Below are 22,598 nucleotides of genomic sequence, written 5' to 3'. Positions count from 1 at the left end.
TGGCTTGCTAGTCTGTGCCAGCTTGAAGCTTAACCATGGGGGGTGGGGGGAGGAAGCAGCACCAAAAGAGCTCCTCCAAAGACATTATCCTCTTTCCTTGAGTGAGCACACTCAGAGGTAAGTGAGTGCAAGCGGCCAATGCTAGGCAGCCCTGGATGTTCAGTCAACACACCCACACCCCGTGGCTTCTTGTCCATCCTTTTTTATTATGCAACTCAGCTGTTTTCTCCTAGGTAAAGTCAAAGAGGTCTTTAAATGCCACCCCCAGCACTCATCAGAATTTTCCCTGTGGACACCTCAGGGCTTATTCTGATTTGTAATGTCGCAGTCTGGATCAGAATGTATTTACCATGTGATAGTCTCTCCCAGGTTTGCTCTTCTTAAAAAGAATGAAAGAAATTGCAGCCATGAGGGGCCTCAGTCTGGATCAAGGCAACAGCACGGTAGCAGGAGGCTGGCTTTCCCTCCTTCTCATTTGCTGTTTTCTCCAGAAGGTGTAATTTGCTGCAATGGCCCCTTCAGAAGCAAATAGCAGGGGTTTTTTTTTGGGGGGGGGGAAGGGTGCTTACAGTTTGAAAACGGCACAGGCGGAAATGTCAGGTGTTCCTTTGCTGTGTGTCGTCATCCCAATCTGTGTTGGGGAATGGAACTCCCTGCAGGTGCAGGTTGAAAAATGCATGAAAAGGTAGGATAGATGCTTAATAAAAGGACGCCCCTGCCTGTCTCACACCATGGGTTAGAGAGAAGCCCTTTGCCTTCATCTCAACAGATACAGGGGCAAGTTGGTGGAACCAACACTGCTGGCACTTCCACCCCGGCTTAACTCACAGCGTGTCCCCTGTTTTGACAAGACGTGACAAAACGCTGGCTAGACAATTCTATGGACACCCCCCCCCCCCAGGGGAAAACGCTGCCTCCTCTAAACTGGCTTGCTTGCTGCAGTGTTCAGGAATGAAGCGGATGCCAAGGCATTGCTCCTGCTTTGCACCTTTCCAGCAGGAACGGGGATAGGCGAGCCAGTCCCAGATTCGGATGTAGCAGGAAACCACAGGTCCTCCAGGGTTTGTTTGTTTTAATCCTGTTCACACTGGGGAGGAGCAAGGGAGGAACAACCTGACAGCGTGTACCTGGCAAAGGGACACACAGCTCAGTGGAAGAGTAGGCGGTCCAAGCTCTGGCAGGGCTGGGAATGTCCCTTGCCTGAAATCCAGGAGAGCCATTGCCAGTCAGGCAGACGATACCAAGCCAGGTGGACCGGTGACCAGAGCTCAGCATTCATGTGTGTGTTCCTGATAAGTTGCAGTAAACCGGAAAATCTGGTTTATTACATTTGCACTTGGCCAAAACTGATTTATGAACTTAAATCTCTTAATGTCTTATCTCTCTCCTCCTCCCCGCTTTAATACAGCAAGGTGGGCAGGCAAACCACCCTACGGCTGCCGTGGTGACAGAGAAGCAGCAGATGCTGGAGCAACACTTACAAGATGTCAGGAAAAGGGTGCAGGTAGGTGGGAGAGCTGTGCTCTCTCTCTCTCTCTCTCTCTCTCTCTCTCTCTCTCTCTCTCTCTCTCTCTCTCTCTCTCTCTCTCTTCTTTGCCCCCAAGTTTCAAGCCTGCCTAGAGTTTGTGACTCCTCCCCAACCTCCTATTCCTTGGCTTATTCTTGCAGGACTTGGAGCAAAAGATGAAAGTGGTGGAAAACCTCCAGGATGACTTTGACTTCAACTACAAAACCTTGAAGAGTCAAGGCGGTAGGTGGGAGCTTGCTGGGGAAAGGGGGGTAACAACTTTTCCATTGCGGCAAATTCATGGATGGGGAGATGCCCTTCTGTCCTCATCCTTTGGGGGGCAAGGGTGCTCATGCAGCCCAGGCGCTTAGCTTTCCTTTTAAATCAGGGGAGCTTCTGGCCTGCAGACTTCACGAGGAATGCCTGGCCTCAGCATTGGGTCTGCCAGGGCATTTCTGACAAGCCACACCGGCCTGCGTCACTCCCGATGTCATGTACAATGTCAGGTTGTGGGGCAGGTAAGGATGCGCTGAGCCAAAAGGGGCTTGCAAAGCCCTCTATGCAGCGCTCCATAATACGCGCCAGCGAACTGATAGCCAGGCATTACACTTTCACGTGAGCTCTGCAACGTTGGGTGGGCAAATGTCATTCGCTTGACACCATCGCACACCTGTCACCCATGGCATGCAGAGGGTGGGTGAAGATCTGCTGGCCAGATCCAGTTCACCACCCCTGTTTTAAATAAAAGGCAGGGGAACCTTGTACACTGGCTGCAGTTCTCACCAGGAACATGATGCCCATCGTCTCCCAAATCTGTTCTACGTGGGGCTGCTAAAGAGGAACAGAATGCCCAACTGCCTAAAAGAGGAATTAGGCCAGCCTTTCTTAATCTGGTATCCCTCCTTCTGTTGCTTTAGACCAGGCATAGGCAAACTCTGCCCTCCAGATGTTTTGGGACTACAATTCCCACCATCCCTGACCACTGGTCCTGTTAGCTAGGAGGGCCAACACCTGAAGGGCCGAGTTTGCCTATGCCTGCTTTAGACTATAGCTCCCACCATCCCTGGCCATTGGGCCATGTTGGCTGGGACAGGTGGGAGTCTCCAACAGCATCTGAATTAGGCTGACCAAAACAGGTGTGCAGAGGGGAAGAACTAGGAAACTCCTGGAACCTCTGACATGTTTCCTTGCCCCTCTCCCGCTGCTTTTCTTTAGACATGCAGGACCTGAACGGGAACAACCAGTCGGTGACGCGACAGAAGATGCAGCAGCTGGAGCAGATGCTGACAGCCCTGGATCAGATGCGGAGGGTAAGTAAGGGCGGCTCCTCCCCAGCTCCAAACAACCCCACCTGAACTGCTATTGAGTAAGGCAGAATGGTGTGGGATATGCCTGGTTTTGCAGCATGTTGCCTGGGAGAAAAGCATCCAGCTTTAGCACAGAGCTTCCTCCTTGCTGAACATTGATGCTTATAGCAAGCCAGGGGGGCGATGACCTTTGGGCATTGCCTTTCTGTCTCTAATAGGGACGAGTCACACACCCGTGGTTAACTCCACGCCTCTCTTTTTTTATAATAAATTTTTATTGATTTTACATAATAAAGAAAAACATAGGCAACATATTATCCCCCTTCTTCTAACCCCCATCCACGAGCCCCCTCCTGCCACGAGAGAGTCCCATGAAAAGTGGGCAGTCGAAGGTGGTCCATTTTATAATTGGGTTTGTCCCCACCCCACTCTCCCTCCTCCCAGAACCACCTCCTGCCACCAAGAGGCTCTAGGATGACAAGGGGAGATGCAGGCGAGTGTCCACCCAACTATCTTATCTAAACATACATTATTAATTTTACATAATAAAGAAAAACATAAAAACTACAATACAAAAACAAATAAAATACAATACAAAGCAAAGCAAATAAACACAACACAACACTTACAAAATTATTATAACTATTCATTTTTCATAAACATTGTTTTTTAGGCTTCCCCTACACTTTTCCGATTTTCATTTTTAAATATCATTTAACAGTTTTCTTATCATTATCCCCATTCTAATTGCAAATTTTCCAACCTTATATTTGGCATTCTATCTATCTTTCTTATTAATTTCTCCTTTATTATCATTACCCCCCCCCTCCTTCCCCCATCCCCCAGGGCTCCCCTTGCCACGAGAAGTCCCTAGAGGGAAAAGGGAAGGAGGAGGTGGTTCTTTTTCTGGTTGAATCCTTACCCCCTCCCCGCCCCAGAGGCCCCCCCTGCCACCAAGGGCCCCCAGCACGTAGGTGACAGACAAGAGGGCGAGAACCATCCAACCATCCCCACATAACAATTCATCTTAGAAAAATAAAACCTTATATTTCTAGTATTCTCATTTACTAACTACATCTTACTTCTAACATAATTAACATTTCTTTTCTTCCCTTGCCTCAATTTTCTTCCAAGCACATCCATACATTTTAAATCCTTTTTACTTTCCCAATTTTAATTTTTTTATATTATCCTCTATTTTACCTCCTCCTCCCCTGATCACGGCTATTCCCTTCCAGTCCAGCAAGCTCCAAAATCAACAATCCAGTTTTCAATCCTTTTTATCCATCCTAATAAACAGAATATCCAATCTTCCTTCATCCCACTCCCTTCCTGACGTGTTTTACCACCCAGACGTCTCTGTTCCTCCCCCCTTGTTCCCTTCTTCCTTGCACACAGTTTTTCTTATGGGTTTTCTGATCCTCAAACCAATATTGTCCCCCCCCCCGGGGGGGATAATCTAAATCCAGACTTGGTCTTTTTCCTCTTGTACTTCCCGAAAGAGTTCTTCTTGTTCTTTAATAATATTATTGTTCAGTTCAGGGACTTTATTATCTTCTTTCACTGTTCTTTCTGTAGAACTTGGTTCAATTCTTTCGATTGTTGTTCAGTCTTACTCATTCCAATTTTAATTTCCCATAAGAATTTCAGAACTTTGTCTTGGAATCCAGGTGCGTAATCTTTTGTTGACATTTTCAGGACTTTCCAAGGACAGAGTAAAGCTTGAAAAACAGGAAGTGGTTACAAATTGCTACTCTTCCAAATACTCCATACTGGATACAGTATATCCATCCAAGTCTTGTAACATTAATTTACAGTTATTTCCAACAGTCTGCAACAGTTCCCACTTTTTAAACTCTCCAATTCTTCAACTTTGCATCAGTTCAGCCTCCTGTTATTAACTTAAAAGTCTCTAGAAATTCCTTCCTTCCACCCCTTTGTGACGTCACCATAGGTTTACTGTTCTGTCCGGGTTGCCGGTTTCAGGCTAGGAAAAGGCTCTTCCGTCTTCAATTAACACATATTTACAGGGATTTTTCCAGTTTTAAACAATTCTCCCCCTTTGCCCTGCCTCTGCGGGAGAATATTTAGTCAGTCCTTGGAAGTATTCAGATAACAAACAACTTCCTTTCCCCGGCACCGGGTATTTTTTTTCTTAACTGTTTCCTACTTCAATCAGTGAGGGGAGATCGGCTTCCGTTCTTTAAATCTCCCTCCCATTCCAAATTTAAGACTCCAAATAAAACTTTTGATTCTTTTACTCACAGTCTTTTTTCAAATCCTTCTTTGGAAGCATTCCGCGCTCTCCGCCTCCGTTTTCGGAGCTTCCCTCCACGAGGGTAACGATGTCGCTCAAAGATGGCGACTGCGACCCTTCTCGCTCCGGAGCTCTATTAGAGCCTACTAGAGAGTTGGGGAGTCCGGCATGGGGCACTGCTGAGTTATCTTCGTCCCCAGAACGCTCGATCTGGGGCTCTTTGGGGCACAGCGTCGCTCTCGCTGCTCTCCCCCCCCCCCCCGCGAAGTCTAGTTGCCTCGGAGCTCGAGGCAAACCCCAACGGACGGCGCTGGCACTGGACCAGAAGCCTATTTAACTCCACGTCTCTTGGCCAGGTGACTTGCTGCTGGCTCTATTTCAGACAATGACATTTCAGATTTCCTTATCTTGATGCAAAGGTCTCCGCCTCTGGGGTTTGCCTCTATCGTACATTAAAGCCATGGAGAGGCAAGTTTGCATGTAAACAGGGGAAGCAAATGGAGTCCTGAACGTTGCCTATTTCCTTCCTCACCTAGGGGATTGTGAGCGAGCTGGCTGGGCTCTTGTCAGCCATGGAGTACGTGCAGAAGACGCTGGTCGATGACGAGTTGGCTGACTGGAAGAGGAGGCAGCAGATCGCATGCATCGGTGGCCCACCCAACATCTGCCTTGACCGCCTAGAGAACTGGTGAGAGCCGAGTGCCCTTGACAGCCCACTTACCTTTCCAAGGCTTACAAAGCGAGAATCTGATTGAGAGTGGATTGCCCTTACTTTAATACACCTCAAAGCAGAGGAGGGTGTTGGGAGCCACAGAGCAGCATCGACCTTACGTGGAAGACAGAACAGGCAGGGCAAAGACCAAATCTGGCCCTCCAGCTCTTTCTGCCTGGCCCTTGGACAGGCTGCTGCCTGTCAGAGCAAATACTGGGCTTAGCTGGGCCACAGCGGTCTCCGCTTGCGTAGATTTGGATGGAACGTGGCATCGGTGAGGTTTCCCAAAGGGGAGGATACAGCTGTTCAAAAGCATTATCAAGACAATGTCCAGTTAACACGGTAGTGTTGTTTTCTTTTTAAGACACGTGTGTGTGTGTGTGTGTGTGTGTGTGTGTGTGTGTGTATTTTCAGCTCACTTTCTTCTCCCTCGCCGCAGGATCACATCCCTTGCTGAGTCGCAGCTTCAGACCCGCCAGCAGATTAAGAAACTCGAGGAGCTCCAGCAGAAGGTCTCCTACAAGGGTGACCCCATCGTTCAGCACCGGCCCTTGCTGGAGGAGCGCATCGTGGAGCTATTCAGGAACCTCATGAAGAGGTATGTTGGCCTGCTGCCCTTGCGTGTATGGGAGGGGTGCCATCCCGTGAGGTTGTGGGGTGGGGTGCTGCTGTCGAGAGCATGTTCATCTGGGAACCTTCTACTGAATCTGGAAGTTTGGATCAGCACCCAATTCCCACCACTGACTCCTGTCTGTCTGTCTGTCTGTCTGTCTGTCTCTTAACACTACCACCCCTGCCCACAGTGCATTTGTGGTGGAGCGGCAGCCCTGTATGCCAATGCACCCGGATCGCCCACTGGTTATCAAAACTGGAGTACAGTTCACGACAAAAGTGCGGTGAGTTGTTGGTTTTGTGTGTGTGCACGCATTATATGGGGCGGAGGGTCAGCTATATGTTGCTGAATGTTGCAAGGCTTAGGGCAGATAACATAAAGTAGTTCTTCACGTGGCTCCTAGTAAAACTGTGGAACTCACTCCCGCAGGAAGCAGTGATATGCCACCAACTTGGATGGCTTTATCAGAGCGTTGGGCAAATTCATGGAGGAGGAGAGGGCTGTCCATCTAGCTAGGATGGCTGCGCTCTGCTGTCCACAGTTGGAGGCAGCAATACTTCTGAATACCAGTTGCTGGAAACTACAGGAGGGGAGAGTGGCTCTTGTGCTTGAGTCCTCTGTGCAGGTTTCCTCTTGGGGTATCTTGTCGGCCACTGTGAGAACGGGATGCTGGACTAGATAGGCCATTGACCTGATCCAGCAGGCTGTTCTGATGTTCTGCGTACCTTCTACACTTAAAATTCTGCACCAGAAAAGAGGCATTCTGCAACAGTATAAATTATACAGACTTTGTGTATATGTACTTGGCTTTTCAAATTTTATTTCACTTCTGCTACGGTAGGTTTGGGGAGAGGGGCAAAGAGGAAAAAGACAGGGAACCCCACGTGCTGTCGGGAATCCTTCTCAGCCTCTCTTTCCTCCCTACCCACAACTGCCTCCCATTCTAGCTTCTGAGGCTTAAACTGGGCATTACCCACATATTTTCAAGTTTGTTGGTGCAGCCTAGAAACTTGTTTTTTGTCTCCTCTTCCCCCCAAAAGGTGTAGATGGGATTCTTAAGCACAGTGCAATTGAGCATCACAGTGGTGGTATATTGAAGCTCTCTTGCCTGAAAAGCATCTGTACACAGTGAAACTAGTTTCAATGGACATGGACTATGTTCTACTTGTTAACCTGGTGCCCCTTCCAAGGGGCAGCAGCTGCCCAGCTGCTCCCCCCCCAAAAAAAATCAACATTTGGAGCATATGAATAGCATATGAGGGATAGGGGGGCATGGAGAAAGGGTGAGATTTGTGTCTTCGGAAGCTAATGTGAACTTTTGACTTCTGCAGGTTACTGGTTAAATTTCCTGAGCTGAACTACCAGCTGAAAATCAAAGTTTGCATTGACAAGTAGGTCCGGACCCTTTTCGTGAACAAACTTGAGGGCAGGGATTGTGGGCAGAGGTTCCTTTAAATATATATAACTGACTTACTGGTTCACACAGGTCAAACCATGGCTTAGTGCTGGCTCCTGGGGGTTGCTCCACCTATAATCCTGCTGTGCCGCTGTGAGCTAAGCCTTGGTTTGCTTGAGTGTGTCACCCGGATCCATTCTTATGGTTTGTCCCGTTTCAGACAAACCATGAGCTGTAACAAAGGTTTGTCCTTGGATCTTTTGCAGCTCATGATTTGCCCCTGGGCTCTTTATCGCTCAAAGTTTATCCAGAGGAGAGAAACCACCAGCCCCGGTTTGAACAGCGCTCTTAAGCCAAACTATCTCTTAATTCGTAGCAGTGCCAGAGGAAGAGCACAGTGACCACAGCTTCCTACGTAGGAACGCCTTGGTACTGAGCCAGCTCTCCCTGCCCCTCCTGAAAAAGAGATCAGTTCTTCTGGTCCCAAAGTGTGGCGATGATCTTTCCTGGAAGGGGGGAGGAGAGGCACAGCCCAAACCTGTAAAGCTTGTCTGCTACTGCAGCTTGAGAGGCCTTTACAAATATTATTCCTTTAATTATTATTAATATTAATTTGGCTCAGGTTTTAGGTTTAGAGCCTAACCTTCAGCGGTCTTCAGCCTGCCTACCCGCATTCCCTTAAAAGTAGGGAGGAAGGCCCACAGAGCCCCAAGACCTTCCCCCCCCCAAATGCAGGGGTGAAGAAATCTCTGGCCCCTCCACTTGGACCCCAGCGCCTGCAAGCTTGGCCAGTAATCGGGGGTGACAGGAATTTGTAGTCCAGCCAGAAGCGGAGAGGGCTTCAGGCTAGCCACCCCTACACTAATACCTTCCAGTGATGGCATTGCTATTATTATTATTATTATTATTATTATTATTATTATTATTATGCTGACTTCTCTGCCAAACCACACCCTGTCCCTCTTGCTGCAGGGAGTGGGTGGAATTTAGAGCTGTTGAAGCGGTGTGCACGCACTGGGTACTGACTGGGCCGGGGGGGGGCAGCCATTTCAAAGCCCAGTAAGTTGAGCACTGGGCGACGGGCCTCCCACCTCCTTCCCAAAGCCTAGTTAGGACTTTCCCAGTTTGGGGAAGGAGGTCAGGGGGCTCTCAGACCCTGTCAGAGCCTCACACCTCCTTCCCAAAGCCGGAAGCCTCCTTACCTGCCTTTGGGAAGGCAGTTCGGGGTGGGGGGTGTGCCAATTTTTTGCCTGACACAGGGCCCCACAGTACCCAAGTCAGGCGCTGCCGCAAGCCCTTTCTGATTGCTGCATACAGCAACCTAATCTGAACGTGCTCTCTTGTTCTTTTTCGTGTCACAGGGATTCCGGTGAAGTTGCTGCCCTCCGGGGGTAAGTTGAAGGCACTGCGCCCTGTGGCTTCCCCTCTGCTGAGATGCATCTCATGGGTTTGCAGGCAGCTGCACTTTGTTGGGGATGGGGTGGGGGATTGTTTCATTAGCAGTAAAATAATTTTATTTTAAATCATTATATTCAGTTGCTTTTGGGGGCACAATAGCTCCCAATCACCACCACGTTCAAGGCAATAGCTGTAAAACACAGAGCAAAAAAATCATCCGGTTAAAACCCGAGCCCTTAATAAAAAGCAGACTGAAATAAAAGTTAACATTTTGTTGGGGGGAATAACTGGGGGGGGGGAATCCATTTCCAAAGGCTTGCAAAGAAGGGGACCACTCGTGTTTTCTGGGGTGGGGTACAGCTGTGGAATCTGCTTCTGCAAAATGACCACAAACTTGGATGGCTTTTTAAAGGGGGGGGGTAGGCAAAATCAAATCAGGGAAGATGAGGGCGGTCAGGGGCTTTTATGTCCCAGAGTTTGGCTGGGAATTGCATTTCGGGAAGAGTGCTCTAGTGCTTTGAAAGCTGCTTGCAGCGTCCAGCTGGCCGCAGTGAGTACGGGTCACTGGTCTGATCCAGGGCAGCTGCTCTTTACATTTTAAAAGATGGGGTTGGTGATGGTTAATAATGGTATTTTAAATCTAACACACTCTCAAGGCACTCCTCTCATTTTTTTCCCCTCCCGCTTTGCCCATCAAGGTCCCGGAAGTTTAACATCCTGGGCACAAACACCAAAGTGATGAATATGGAAGAGTCCAACAATGGGAGCCTCTCTGCAGAGTTCAAGCACCTGGTGAGTGACACAGCATATCTCCCCTCCCTTGCTCCCCAAAACACTCCCTGGAAGCACAGTGTGTCTAATTTATCCATTTTTATCTCTCTCCCCCCCCCCAATCACAGACACTGCGGGAACAGAGGTGTGGTAATGGCGGAAGAGCAAACTGCGATGTGAGTGACCCAACACAGCACTGCTGGTGTAAAATGAAATGTTTGAGAGCAGGAGTAGTTACTTCTCTTGCTCCACTGGGAAGTGCTACTTGCAGAAATCTCTGTTCTGGGGATGTCCCCTCTCTCTCTCTCTCTCCCTCCCTCCCTCCCTCCCTCCCTCCCTCCCTCCCTCCCTCCTCATCATCCCAATTCCTCTAGGTTTTCTAAACCAGCGTTTCTCAACCGCTGTTCTGGTGAAACGCTGGCTGGTGTGCCGCGACGTGCGGCGACGAGAAGGGCAATTTGCATTGTCACGTGCCTGGCGGCCGCCAATACACACTACTGACCCGCTGGAAAGCTAGGCTTAACCGCTGACCCGCTGGAAAGCTAGGCTTGTGACAATGCAAATCGCCCTTCTCGTCGCCGCACATCGCGGCAAAATTTAGACAAACTAAACTAAAATTTAGACAAACTTAAAGAAGCTGGCTGGATGAGCTCAACCTGAAACTTGCTGAGCAAAGGATTGTGCTGGCAGAGAAATCAGCGGCTTGTGAAGCCTTATTACAGGAGATTGCAACCAACACAGCAATTGGCAAGTGTTTCTTACAGTCATAATTATATAGTCAATATAGGGCGGCACAGAGTTAATTTTTTTAACTTTTTTAATGGTGGTGTGCCTCGTGATTTTTTTCATGGAACAAGTGTGCCTTGGCCCAAAAAAGGTTGAGAAACACTGTTCTAAACCATGCCCCTAAAATGTTTACAGTCAAGTATCTCCTGCAAAAGAAAAAGACCAACCCTTGGGAATGGGGAAGTGGTCTCTTTTAGGTTTGACTTTAGGGAAGATTAGTCCTGTAAACGCCTTTTCAAAGGCTGATTCCTTTGTTGGTCTCTCCGCTTAAGCCTAGCTCAGCAGAACTAAAAACGAAACCAAAATTGCAGGTTGCTGCTGTGTTTTTTTCCAAGGGGACAAAAAAAATACCCTAGAGAAATATTTATTATCTTCCCCCGCATTTACTTTCCACTTCCTCCTCAGGCCTCCCTCATCGTCACAGAAGAGCTCCATCTCATCACCTTTGAGACAGAGGTTTACCACCAAGGCCTGAAGATTGACCTAGAGGTGAGCCCTGGTTGTGCTGATTCCCCACAGTCCACCCACTTTATAGGGGTGGGGTGGGGGTTACAACTGCACTGGGAATCTACCCTGCTAGAAACCCTCTTTTGTGGTACTGGTGTGGGTGTCTTGTTGGGAGTTTGCATTGAGCAGAATGCGGGGAAGAAACCATGTCAGTAAACTACAACCTACAATTTGCATGCTCAACAACGCTCAAGGGCAAATCTTGAAAACCTAGACTGACAACATCCATGAAAAAGAACTCAGAAAAACTGAACAGTCCGAAACAATGATGGCAAACTCTAGAGATAAAGTCTCTTGTTAAATCTCTTAAACCTAACTGCTTGTTGCATGCCTTCTCCAAACCTCCCCTTTCTCTTATGGTCATACCAGCATTTCTGGCTTGCTTCACCACAAGAGAGTTGGAAAGGGGTCCCATGAGTCTCCCTACCTGAAGACAATTAACTTCATAACGATGCATAAGGACTAGAAACTTGGTGTTCTGGTTTGCTGTGGAGCAGGAGCCTGGGGGGGGGGGTTTCCTGTTGCACAGCAGAGACCTGAAAAAAGAGAGGGGCTAGTCTATGTGCTCGAGAGCTGCTGTCTTTCTTTCCCTGTAGACCCATTCCCTCCCTGTGGTGGTGATCTCCAACATTTGCCAGATGCCCAACGCCTGGGCGTCAATCTTGTGGTACAACATGCTGACAAACAACCCCAAGGTACGTTGAGTTTCCCAAAGCTTGCACGGACAAAAGAGAGGGCGAGAGAGCAAGAGAAGGAGGGTGTTTTTATTTGTTTTTCGTCTGGGTGTGTTGTTTGTTCCTGATTGTGACCGAGTCCCTCTCTTGACAGAACGTCAACTTCTTCACCAAACCACCCATTGGCACTTGGGACCAGGTGGCCGAAGTGCTGAGCTGGCAGTTCTCCTCCACCACCAAGCGAGGGCTCAGCATAGAGCAGCTGACGACACTGGCAGAGAAACTACTTGGTAACTTAACAAGCTCCTCTCCTCCTTATATGTGGGCCAATGGCAGGGAACCTTGCTCAGCAGCGCAAGGGCCACATGCCCTTCCAGGCAACTTTCCGGGGTCCACATTGCCAGGGGTGGACAGGGCCAGAAGCAGAAACAAATGTGGATGTTCCCTTTGTGCCGTAAGCTTCTACCTCGGAACACGCCCCTCTCTGTCCTCCTGTCCAGGCAACCAGCAAACATTATCAAACTTTGGTGGCAAGTTCTCATCAGGCAAAAACACTCAAGAAGTGTGAAGCAGATCCTGTGAGGGTTGTGGCCTTGGGGGAAGTCCAGAGAGGCCTGGAGGGGCAGCATTCAGGCCCTGATATGGGTCATAAGGAGTTGCTGTCTTCCCATCTGGGCTACCCAGCCTAGGGGTATTGGCTCTTAAGTGGGAGAGGAGCCTTGCCCAGGTGCACAACCAGAAATCCTTTTTTAGCTGTGGGATTCAAACTTGGGACCAAAGCATGTGCAAAAAGTGTTGGCATGTTGAATGCCTGGAAGCCAAAATATCAAATATTCAAGTTGGTGTTGACAGTTTAGAAAAGCCCGGGCAAGCCTTTTAAGAATAGTGTGCTTCCTTTTAAAAATGCCTTTCCTCCAAGGAACATGAGGTGACAGACATATGGATGTGTGTACACACACACACACACACACACACACACACACACACACACACACACTTTTATCCTCACAACAACCGTGTGAAGTTGGTTAGGCTGAGAAGCAACAACTGGCCCAAGACCCCCAGTGTACTTTGTGGCTGACAGGCATGCCAACTTGAACAAAATATGGGGGGGGGGGGAGCAGGGCAGGTAGGCCTCCTCATAATCAATCACACGATGCAGTGCACACATACCATTTGAATGGCAATTCCCAACAACTTTAGGGGGGCAACCCCATCAAATGGGGGCTGAAGGGGCCTTGGGCCCTTGGCCTCTAGGTGTTGGCTCCTATGGTGGCTGAGGGGTGGGGATGGGTGAGATTTGAACCTGGCCCTCCTAGGCCCTTGCCTGAGGCTCTAACCAGCTCTCTTTAATGTCTTTTCTTCCCTCCCACCCCTCTACAGGCCCTGGCGTCAATTACTCCGGATGTCAGATAACATGGGCGAAGTTCTGCAAGGTAGGGGGTTTCGGAAAGCTTAGCTGCGGCATTGGGTGGGGCCGAAGGTGCATCTGCCGTTTTGTTCACGTGGGGGGAACCTTTGCTTTTATCGCTGCAGGAGAACATGGCAGGCAAAGGCTTCTCCTTCTGGGTCTGGCTGGATAACATCATCGACCTGGTGAAGAAGTACATCTTGGCCCTGTGGAATGAAGGGTGAGCATCTGCCAGAGACGTCACCGCAGTTGCCAGCATATCTCTCTCTCTCTCTCTCTCTCTCTCTCTCTCTCTCTCTCTCTCTCTCTCCCTCCCCCCCCCAAAGAGGCCACTCTGCCTATCCAGTAAACAAAGAAACCCTAACAAGTTGGAGAGCAGGGATGGGGAACGTGTTGCCCTATAGTGGCTGTTGAGCTCCCAGCTCCCATTATTCCTGATGGGAACATAGGAGGCTGCTTTACACAGTTGTACCTCGGAAGCTGAACAGAATCCATTCCGGAAGTCTGTTCAACTTCCAAAATGTTCGGAAACCAAGGTGTGGCTTCTGATTGGCTGCAGGAAGCTCCTACAGCCAATCGGAAGCCACAAAAGCCCCGTCGGACTTCCAGCTTCCAAAAATAGTTCGCAAACTGGAACACTTCACCATTGGTTCATCTTGCTCAGCATTGTCTACACACGGAGAGGTAGTGGATTTCCAGGAAGGGGCCTCTCTTCCCAGTTCTACCTGGAGATGCTGGGGATTGAACCTGGGACCTTCTGCATGCAAGACAGATGCTGTGCCCACGGCCCTGTGGGTTTCCCAAACTTGGGTCTCCGGCTGCTTTTGGACTACAACCCCCATCATCCCTAGCTAGTAGGACCTGTGGTCAGGGATGATGGGAACTGTAGTCCAAAAACAGCTGGAGACCCAAGTTCGGGAAACCCTGCTGTATCTGATGCTGATTAGGGCTGATAGGAATTCATCCTTACCTGGAGGGATGCAGACTCTCCATCCCTGTGCTAAACTTCCAGTGGAACTTCTTGGTGGCTCTTGGCGTTGGGGGCTAGGCTTGGTGGGCCAAGGAAAAGGAAAGGAAGCCAATGAAAACCTCATATTTCCATTTCTTCTTCCTCAGATATATCATGGGATTCATCAGCAAGGAGCGGGAGAGAGCAATCCTGAGCACGAAGCCCCCCGGTACCTTCCTGTTGCGATTCAGTGAGAGCAGCAAGGAGGGTGGGATCACCTTCACCTGGGTGGAGAAGGACATTAGCGGTAAGGAATGCCACTGGAGCTGCCTTATGCTTAGGGCTGAAGCCAGATCTTCCTTTTTATCTATTAATTACGTTTGCCTGTGTGTAAAAGCTGTGTTCTTCTCAAGCCCATTTTCCATTTTTGGATGATGCATGCACTTGATCGTAGCAGGCGAGAAAAGGACACATTCTTCCTTGGAAAGAAAGGCCTCTGTGCTACCAGCAGTTTTTGTTAGCGCTCGTATTAAAAATCGTGTTTTTAACAAGATCTGCCTTGTTAATTGGGTGAGGCTTTTTAGCCAATTAACCATTTTTAGAACCCAGTTAATTGCTCACACATTGCAGCCCTGCTCATACCAAATCAGGGTAAATCTCAGGGTACTTGGTCCAGACTGTTGTGTCAGTCAATGAACGATTGAAGAACGCTGCCTTATACAGAGTCAGAGCTTTGGTCCATCTAGGTCAGTGATGTCTACACTGACCAGCAGTGGCGCTCCAGGTATGTCAGGTGGAGGACATTCCCAGCCCTACCTGGAGATGCCAAGAATTGGACCTGGGACCTTCTGCATACAAAGGTGCTCTGCCGCTGAGCTATGGCCCTTCCCTCTTACGCAAAGGTCTTTCTCAGCCTTGCAGAGATCCTTTAATCATTGAGATGGCATAGATTGAGCCTACAGCACTCTGCAGGCAAAGTATATCCTCTGCTCCTAAATTACCCCATACTGACACCTCACTTCTTGCAGAAGTTGTACCAGTCATCTGTTGCACACTCCTAAGTAGCATTCATGAACGTTCAGTGACACCACATCAGCTCAGCCAATGGCTAGGGGACAGGCCATCAATGATGGTCAGTTTTTAATCTTGTCTTGTGATTTTTAAAAAAATATATTTTCAACTCTCTTAATTTGGTGAAGCTTTGATGTTGATGTGACTCTGGCTCTCTTCATTTGAGCAAGAAATTGTGCTCCTTTTCATGCTATCCTTGCAAATAAAAACCGTCCCCTTTGATCAAATCTCTTGTTTACCCTTTGCCATAGGGAAGACACAAATCCAGTCAGTGGAGCCGTACACCAAGCAACAGCTCAACAGCATGTCGTTTGCTGAGATTATCATGGGCTATAAGATCATGGATGCCACCAACATCCTGGTCTCCCCACTTGTCTACTTGTATCCTGATATCCCCAAGGAGGAGGCTTTTGGAAAATACTGCCGCCCTGAGAGCCAGGAGCATCCCGAAGCCACTGACCCAGGTAGTTGTTGGCTTTCCGCGCTTGCTCCAGCCCTTTGGTTCTCCACTTTACAGGGACTTTTTGGGATTTTGGCTTTCTCCACAAAAAGGTCTCACACTGCTACGGTAATAACTGTGACTAGCATCCTCCAGCACTCTCTCCAAAATGCAGGGGGCTTGGCTTGTTTATTTTGATTACGTTCCCAGCTCTTCCTTTTGTGACCATAACGGGTTGGTGAAAAAAGCGAACAGATGGGAAGCCAGGGGAAAAGCCCGTATGAATTGTTGCCAATTGTCATTGTTGGCTAAAGTCTGACTCGCAGCTTTTTAAAAACTAGAGAGGAGTGAAGGCAAGAACTTTTTCAAATTGAAGTTTGGCATGGCCGCTGTGAGTTTTGTATTGTTTGCTGATGCTTCTGGAAACAATATGCACGTTGTTAGCAGTTAAGAAGCCCAAAAAACAACAGCAGCAGCAGTCCCTCTGGCTCCTACCATAGTTTTGGGGCAATTCTCAGTTCCCCTTTCCCACCTCCAAATCCTCCTACCATAGTTTTGGGGCAATTCTCACTTCCCCTCCTTTCCCCCTCTCCCACCTTCAAATCCTCTCTATGGAAAGGGTTTCAGAGTCATAGCATATTGAAGAGGAGATGCCCCTGCTGATCTTTGGCACACACCAGCTTATCAAATACCTTCTCCTCTTTCCCCACCCCAAAAACAGGTGCTGCTCCATATCTGAAGACCAAGTTCATCTGTGTGACCCCGTGAGTATTTCCCTCTTTGAAAGGGTTGGGTGGGACTCCAGAGGTCTTGCACAGCAATTAGCTGGGGCTTGCTGAGAAGCCGAGCTCCCTCCCTCACCTGTGCTTTGGAAACAAGAGGTCTCTCTTCAGAAACAGCTGAAGCACAGGTGGAAAAGTGCCCAGAGAGGAAGTGGTTCAATGCAGCGACCACCACACCACTGCACCCGGTGCATAAGTGAGGAACAAAATCCGGCAGGCACCTCGTGTTAAAGACATAAGGCATAGAGATAGAAGGAGGGATCAAACTTACTAACATGCGCAGCTACACACGTATGCATAAAGATACAGGTTGGGTTTTATTTCATTGAGAGTCAAAGCTCTGTACTCCATGGTGCAGAGCAGAGTTTGGTGGTTCTGGAGACTGGGGCTTTTACAACTTATAACTTGTGCTTCCCTTCTGTACCCTCTCCTATTTTTCTCTACCCCCCCCACTCCCACGTGCCTTTCCCAGAACCACTTGCAGTAATACTATTGAACTGCCTATGTCACCCCGCACTCTCGAATCTCTGATCCATTTTGGCAGTAATGGTGAGGGAGCAGAGGGGAACGCCAGTGGCCAGTTTGGTGAGTGTGTGGTCTGCAGTGCTGTTTTGTTTGCTGGAAGGGGGCGGGCTCTGCTCTCGTGCATCTCATTATGGAAAGGACAGGCCGAGGCTGCATCCAGACTGCCCTCTAGAAGCAGGTTACTGAAACTCGAGCTTTCAACCCTTGTCAATGTAGATTCCACAAGTCCAAGCGCCTCTGATTTCAGTGGATCATGAACAAGCATCATTCTCTCACACACACCCTCCTCCTGCTCCTGCTCCTCCTCCTCCTCCTGCAGCTTAATTCATTGCCTTCCTGTTTTAATCAAACCACAGTTTCCTATTGCATCCAACCCAGGGAACTATTGTCTCAGTGCTCCCTTTGAACTACCGTGTTTCTCCTAAAATAAGACGTGCCTCTAAAATAAGCCATGGCACGATTTTCGAAAGAAAAAAAAAATAAGACATCCCCCAAAAATAAGACGTGTTGGGGTATTGTCTCTCCCGGGTCCCGCTGGGTCTCGCTGAGTCGCTCCGCAGCGCTTTGCCCCACAGCGAGCCCTTCAAGGCGCCGCCGCTGGCCACCAGGTGCTGCTGCGGATGCGACGTCGGCTCCTCCTTCTGCTGGCCGCCGCTCATTGTCCTTTTCGGCCGCCGCCTCCCTCCCTCCCCGCCGGGCCGCTGCTGGGTCGGGGCTCGAGCGGGAGCCAGCAATGACAGGCGCGCCGCCGCCGCCTCCCTCCCTCCCCGCCGGGCCGCTGCTGGGTCGGAGCTCGAGCGGGAGCCGGCAATGACAGGCGCGCCGCAGCCGCCTCCCTCCCTCCCCGCCGGGCCGCTGCTGGGTCGGGGCTCGAGTGGGAGCCGGCAAAGACAGGCGCGCACTGCTGTCTTTGCCGGCTCCCGCTCGAGCCCCAACCCAGCAGCGGCCCGGCGGGGAGGGAGGGAGGCAGCGGCGGCGCGCCTGTCTTTGCCGGCGCCCATTCGAGCCCCGACCCAGCAGCGGCGGGGAGGGAGGGAGGCGGCGGCGCGCCTGTCTTTGCCGGCGCCCGTTCGAGCCTCGACCCAGCAGCGGCCCGGCGGGGAGGGAGGGAGGCGGCGGCGGCGCGCCTGTCATTGCCGGCTCCCGCTCGAGCCCCGACCCAGCAGTGGCCCGGCGGGGAGGGAGGGAGACGGCCGCGGCCGAAAAGGAAAATGAGCGGCGGCCAGCGGAAGGAGGAGCCGACGTCGCATCCGCAGCAGCACCTGGTGGCCAACGGCGGTGGTGGCGGTGGCGGCGCCTTGAAGGGCTCGCTGTGGGGCAAAGCGCTGTGGAGCGTTCCGCCTGGGAGGACGTCGGCTGCGGCAGCGGCGAGCCGAGCCTCCCAGGGTAGTAGCTTAAAAAAAAAAAAAGACATCCCCTGAAAATAAGCCATGTTGTGTTTTTTGGGCAGAAAAATAAATATAAGACGTGTCTTATTTTAGGAGAAACACGGTAGAATTGCAAACCACAATTTGATCCCGGTCAGAAAGGATTCCTCCAATGGTCATGTTGTTGGGGGCTGCACTGCCTTCTGTGCTGCCTCCCAAGAGCTCCACAGCAGTGGTGGGTGGGAGACAACAAAGTGACGAGTGCGGATTTTTACCTTTGTGGAGTAGGCTAGTTCCTACACCCACTCCACCCAGGCCAGCAAGTGGCATTATTAGAGTTCAAGGACATGTTACAGTCATGCAAAAATATTTGGGGTGCAAAGCATAGCCGTCAAGGGGTATGTGCTGTGGAAAGGGGAAAGGAGGAGAGATAAGAGAGGCCATATCTAACCCTCAGGCCCAAGGCTCTCCAGCCTGGCTTTAAAGACTGTCTTTGCAACCATAATGGCTAGAAACTTGGGAGATCTCAAGGAGCGGAATTCTACAGCCATATCCTGTTCTGAAAGGGTTTGTTTACATATGCACTTCATTGAGGAATATGCAAAACCTTGAGCATGCTGCAGGCTGTGAATCTGTCCAGGAGATGTTGAACCGGAATTATTGCATTCAACTCTCTTTCCGTATCTCCCGCAGAGTCCTTGCAAGTCTTCGACATGGAGATGGCCGCTGAGAGCGCCAACTCTCCCATGTGATTGGACTCCTCCCGGGCAGCTGATCGGTTCTGCATTTCCCTGGCACAAGAAACACCTTCTTCCTCTTCTTGCATTGTCGGATGAGCCCAATCGGCACCCAGACTCTGCCTCGGCATGAGACGTTTGATTGTGGGTCCGTCGCGAGCCGCTTTCAAATACACCGTCGTCAGCAGCTCCTTGCCTGAGCTCCCGTGACTGGAGGGAAAGCCCTGCTTGATTTTAGTTGGGCTTTTTCCCCTCCAGAAGAAAAAAAAAATAGTTCTCCCTCATGTATAAAAGCTACTTGTATCAGGGGTGTTTCTGTTTGTCTTCGCTAGACCAAGTGCCTCTTCATGTCCACATTGCTGGCCTCCTGTACATGTTTGCTGCATGCCGCAAAAGGCTGCTTGTGCAGCTCACACCAACTTCCAAGGTTTTTAACCAGTCTATTCGACAAGCTGTGTTGTCAAGTGTAGGCAGGAGGGGAAGGAAGAAGAAATTGTGGGGGTATCATTCTTAGATATCGGTGCAACTTTTTTCTGTATCATTGCCCACATTAAAGCTCCATTTCCCTCCCCACTCATCTTTCGCTGGCCCACTTCTGCTTAAAAAAAAAACTTGCCAAATGGTGCGAAGGTGAATGTAGGCCTAGCACCTAGGCCCTTCAAGGTAAGATACCTGTGTTCCCCAGGGCTAGAGAAAGGCCAGGGGCATTGGACACCTGTGCACACTTTGCACTTGGTTGCCAGCTCCGGGAATTTCTATTTTTTAAATACTTTTTTTCCACCAGCACTAGGCTAATTCCAGTTTTACAGATAGGGAACGAAAGTTGTTAGAATTATGTGCTCACCATTAATGGAGCAACCCTTGGCAGAAGTGGGGTTTTGACCCAGGACACTCAAATTAGCGGTGGAGAGCTCTTCTCTTCTGCGCTTAAGCCCAGATGAGGCAACCGAGCTGAGTCAAGAGCTCACCTGCTAGATTCACACTTGGAGATCTGTTCACTCCGGTTATCTTTTTTAAAATAATTATTATTTATTGCACTTTTATCCTGCCCTTCCTTGAAGGAGCCCTGGGCAGCATGCACACCTCCGCCCCTTCCTTTCCCCTTATCCTTTTATCCTCTCAACAACCTTGCGGTGTAGGTTAGGGATGACAAGGATTCCTCCTGTAAGGTAGATTAGTGGCAGCAATAGGCCTGAGCTTTCTGGCTAAGTCAGGCTTTGAACCCGGGTCTCCTGATTCTAGCCACTGCACTCTCATCTTAGCTGTTGTGTTAGGAGCAAAGAGGCAAAAAGCGTTCCTGCCAGCGTCTCTCCTCTCCTCCCACCCCAAACCGGGCTTTGTCTGGCTTGCCCATTTCCTACGCTTTCCCATTTTTAAAATATTCTCGGCTGTAATTATTTTTTATTACTATCTGCCCAGTCATTCTCTCCACCTCCTGGGGCTTAAGCCTGAGCTGTACCTGATGCTAGTCGGCTGTTGCTTGCCTGAGATAACAATTGGCAGTCTGGCATAGGCAAACTAGAACTCAGACGCTGATAATCTAGTTGTAAATCTCAGCTGTTGGGCTTGTGCGAGTTCATAGAATTGTAGCCTCGTAGAGATGGGCAGGAACCCAAAGGAATGAGGAATCACAGCTGCAGATTCCTGCTTTGCAGGGGGGGGTTGGATTAGGTGACCCTTAGGGTCCCTTTCAGCTCTGCAATAGCCCAGTGGGCTCTCCCGGCACTGAGAGAGAATGATGCAACAAGTATTTTCCAGTATTACTTAGAGGCGTTGGCTAAACAGGAGGCAGTTCGTGGTCAGAGCTGTCCTCTTTCCCTACACCAGACTTCCTCAACCCAGAGTGTAGTTCAGCAACCTTTGGAGGGAAAAGCAGGCCCTTGCTATTACGAAGAGAACTTGCCTCCTTCAGAAATGCCAAGCCTTAGAAAGCGTACCAACTAGTGCAAAGCTGCCCTAATTCCAAAATAGCTTATATACCCCAAATTCTTAGTACCAAAGCTACTCCCCCATCATCACCGCCAAAAATTTCCTTTTTTTTTCTTTTATAGCTAACTGCTCCCCAAAGCGTAAATATCTTAATAGTATGTTTTGTATATTTTATTGCTGTATCTACAGGCTTAAACTTTCTCTTAAATAAATAAATGTCCTTAACACCACATTTCTCTGCTGGAGATGAAGCATTGGGTACTTGGTGTGTTTGTTGAGCTGAGAAAGCAGAGTGGCTTGTGTGTGTGTGTGTGTGTGTGTGAGAGAGAGAGAGAGAGAGAGAGAGAGAGAGAGAGAGAGAGAGAGAGAGAGAGAGAGAGAGAGAGAGAGAGAGAGAGAGTCTGTTTGAAAGAAATTTGACTTAGAGATGAGATGAGTTGGATCTTTTCTCCAAATGCATAGATGAGGGGCTGGGTCCCCCCCCCCCCGTGCTGTGGGGCCAAAACTGTATTGAGGTGATGAGTGGAACCCTGTCCGTAGTTACCTGGGTGTAAGTCCCATTGAAATTTCCAGGGTTTACTTCAGAGAAGTCGTATAAACAAGATTGAACTATTTGGTGCAGGTGTTAAGTTTTGTTCATTTAACTAGGTTTCTACTTCACTCCATTAACTTTTTACTTTTTAAAGGTTGTGGGGTGGTTTGTTGTTGTTTTTTTGAAGAAGTATAAATGAGATTCTTTTAAGTGCTTTAGGTACACTTTTAGTAAGGTGTGTGTGTGTGCGCGCAGAAGATTTGGGGCACATCCACACCACAGACTGAAACTGGTTTAACAGCCAATCCCTCTTCCCAGGGAACTCCGGCGATTTTAGTTCTGTGAAGAAGATCAGAGATGAGGGGAGATTAGGAGACCTCCCCAACAACTAAACTGTGCAGCCTGTATTTGTTGCTATGGGACTGAATCCCTCCTGAAAATAGCATCAGTCTGGAAGCACCCAGGATCCCACCCTTGTGTTCATTGCATCATACTTGAAAAGGATGCCTCAAGTTTTTGAATTTTGAAATTTGATATACTTTATTGTCACTTGTACAACTTGTATACATTGAGATTACACAAGCACCCCCACTCAGCTCTCTTAGTCTTAATTCCCCACGTTTACTGACGCACACCCACCAAACCCGAAAGTCAGTTGCCCTGTTGTTATCTTTTCATTCAGCAGCCTAACAGCCCACGGATAGAAGCTGTTCTTTACCCTGTTGGTGCGACTAATCATGCTTCTATATCTTCTGCCCAAGGGCAGGAGATCAAAAAAGTGCCGGCTAGGGTGTGAATCATCCCTAAGAATTTTCCTCACTCTTCTTCTGCGATATCATCCAGCGGATTGACGGGACAGCCCATAATATCTTGTGCTGTATTTACCACTCTCTGTAGGCATTTCCTATCTGTTGATGTCAAGCCAGCG

At 49.3% G+C, this 22,598-nt stretch overlaps 1 protein-coding gene across 5 annotated transcripts in view; it reads left to right on the top strand.

Annotated features, from left to right (window-relative positions):
- Nucleotides 1-21,370, top strand: part of STAT3 (signal transducer and activator of transcription 3) — a 42,357-nt gene extending 20,987 nt beyond the window's left edge. For 4 of the 5 annotated variants that reach the window (XM_035136519.2, XM_035136520.2, XM_060281458.1 and 1 more), the window contains 20 exons: nt 1,409-1,504; nt 1,669-1,750; nt 2,723-2,817; nt 5,608-5,759; nt 6,223-6,381; nt 6,587-6,679; nt 7,728-7,787; nt 9,154-9,183; nt 9,889-9,982; nt 10,090-10,137; nt 11,153-11,236; nt 11,851-11,949; nt 12,083-12,218; nt 13,312-13,364; nt 13,465-13,559; nt 14,456-14,595; nt 15,611-15,826; nt 16,520-16,562; nt 17,053-17,165; nt 19,166-21,370. In XM_035136519.2, coding sequence (XP_034992410.1) covers nt 1,409-1,504; nt 1,669-1,750; nt 2,723-2,817; nt 5,608-5,759; nt 6,223-6,381; nt 6,587-6,679; nt 7,728-7,787; nt 9,154-9,183; nt 9,889-9,982; nt 10,090-10,137; nt 11,153-11,236; nt 11,851-11,949; nt 12,083-12,218; nt 13,312-13,364; nt 13,465-13,559; nt 14,456-14,595; nt 15,611-15,826; nt 16,520-16,562; nt 17,053-17,165; nt 19,166-19,224 — 1,947 coding nt within the window. In that variant the 3' untranslated portion in view covers nt 19,225-21,370. The remainder of the gene's footprint in view (nt 1-1,408; nt 1,505-1,668; nt 1,751-2,722; nt 2,818-5,607; nt 5,760-6,222; nt 6,382-6,586; nt 6,680-7,727; nt 7,788-9,153; nt 9,184-9,888; nt 9,983-10,089; nt 10,138-11,152; nt 11,237-11,850; nt 11,950-12,082; nt 12,219-13,311; nt 13,365-13,464; nt 13,560-14,455; nt 14,596-15,610; nt 15,827-16,519; nt 16,563-17,052; nt 17,166-19,165) is intronic. The other variant, XM_060281459.1, reaches the window with a different exon arrangement.
- The last annotated feature ends 1,228 nt before the right edge of the window (nt 21,371-22,598 follow it).

The sequence above is a fragment of the Zootoca vivipara genome, chromosome 13, assembly GCF_963506605.1.
Source record: "Zootoca vivipara chromosome 13, rZooViv1.1, whole genome shotgun sequence".
NCBI lineage: Eukaryota > Metazoa > Chordata > Lepidosauria > Squamata > Lacertidae > Zootoca > Zootoca vivipara.
The sequence above is the reverse complement of the archived record's forward strand: the minus strand, read 5'-3'. Positions and strand labels throughout refer to the sequence as shown.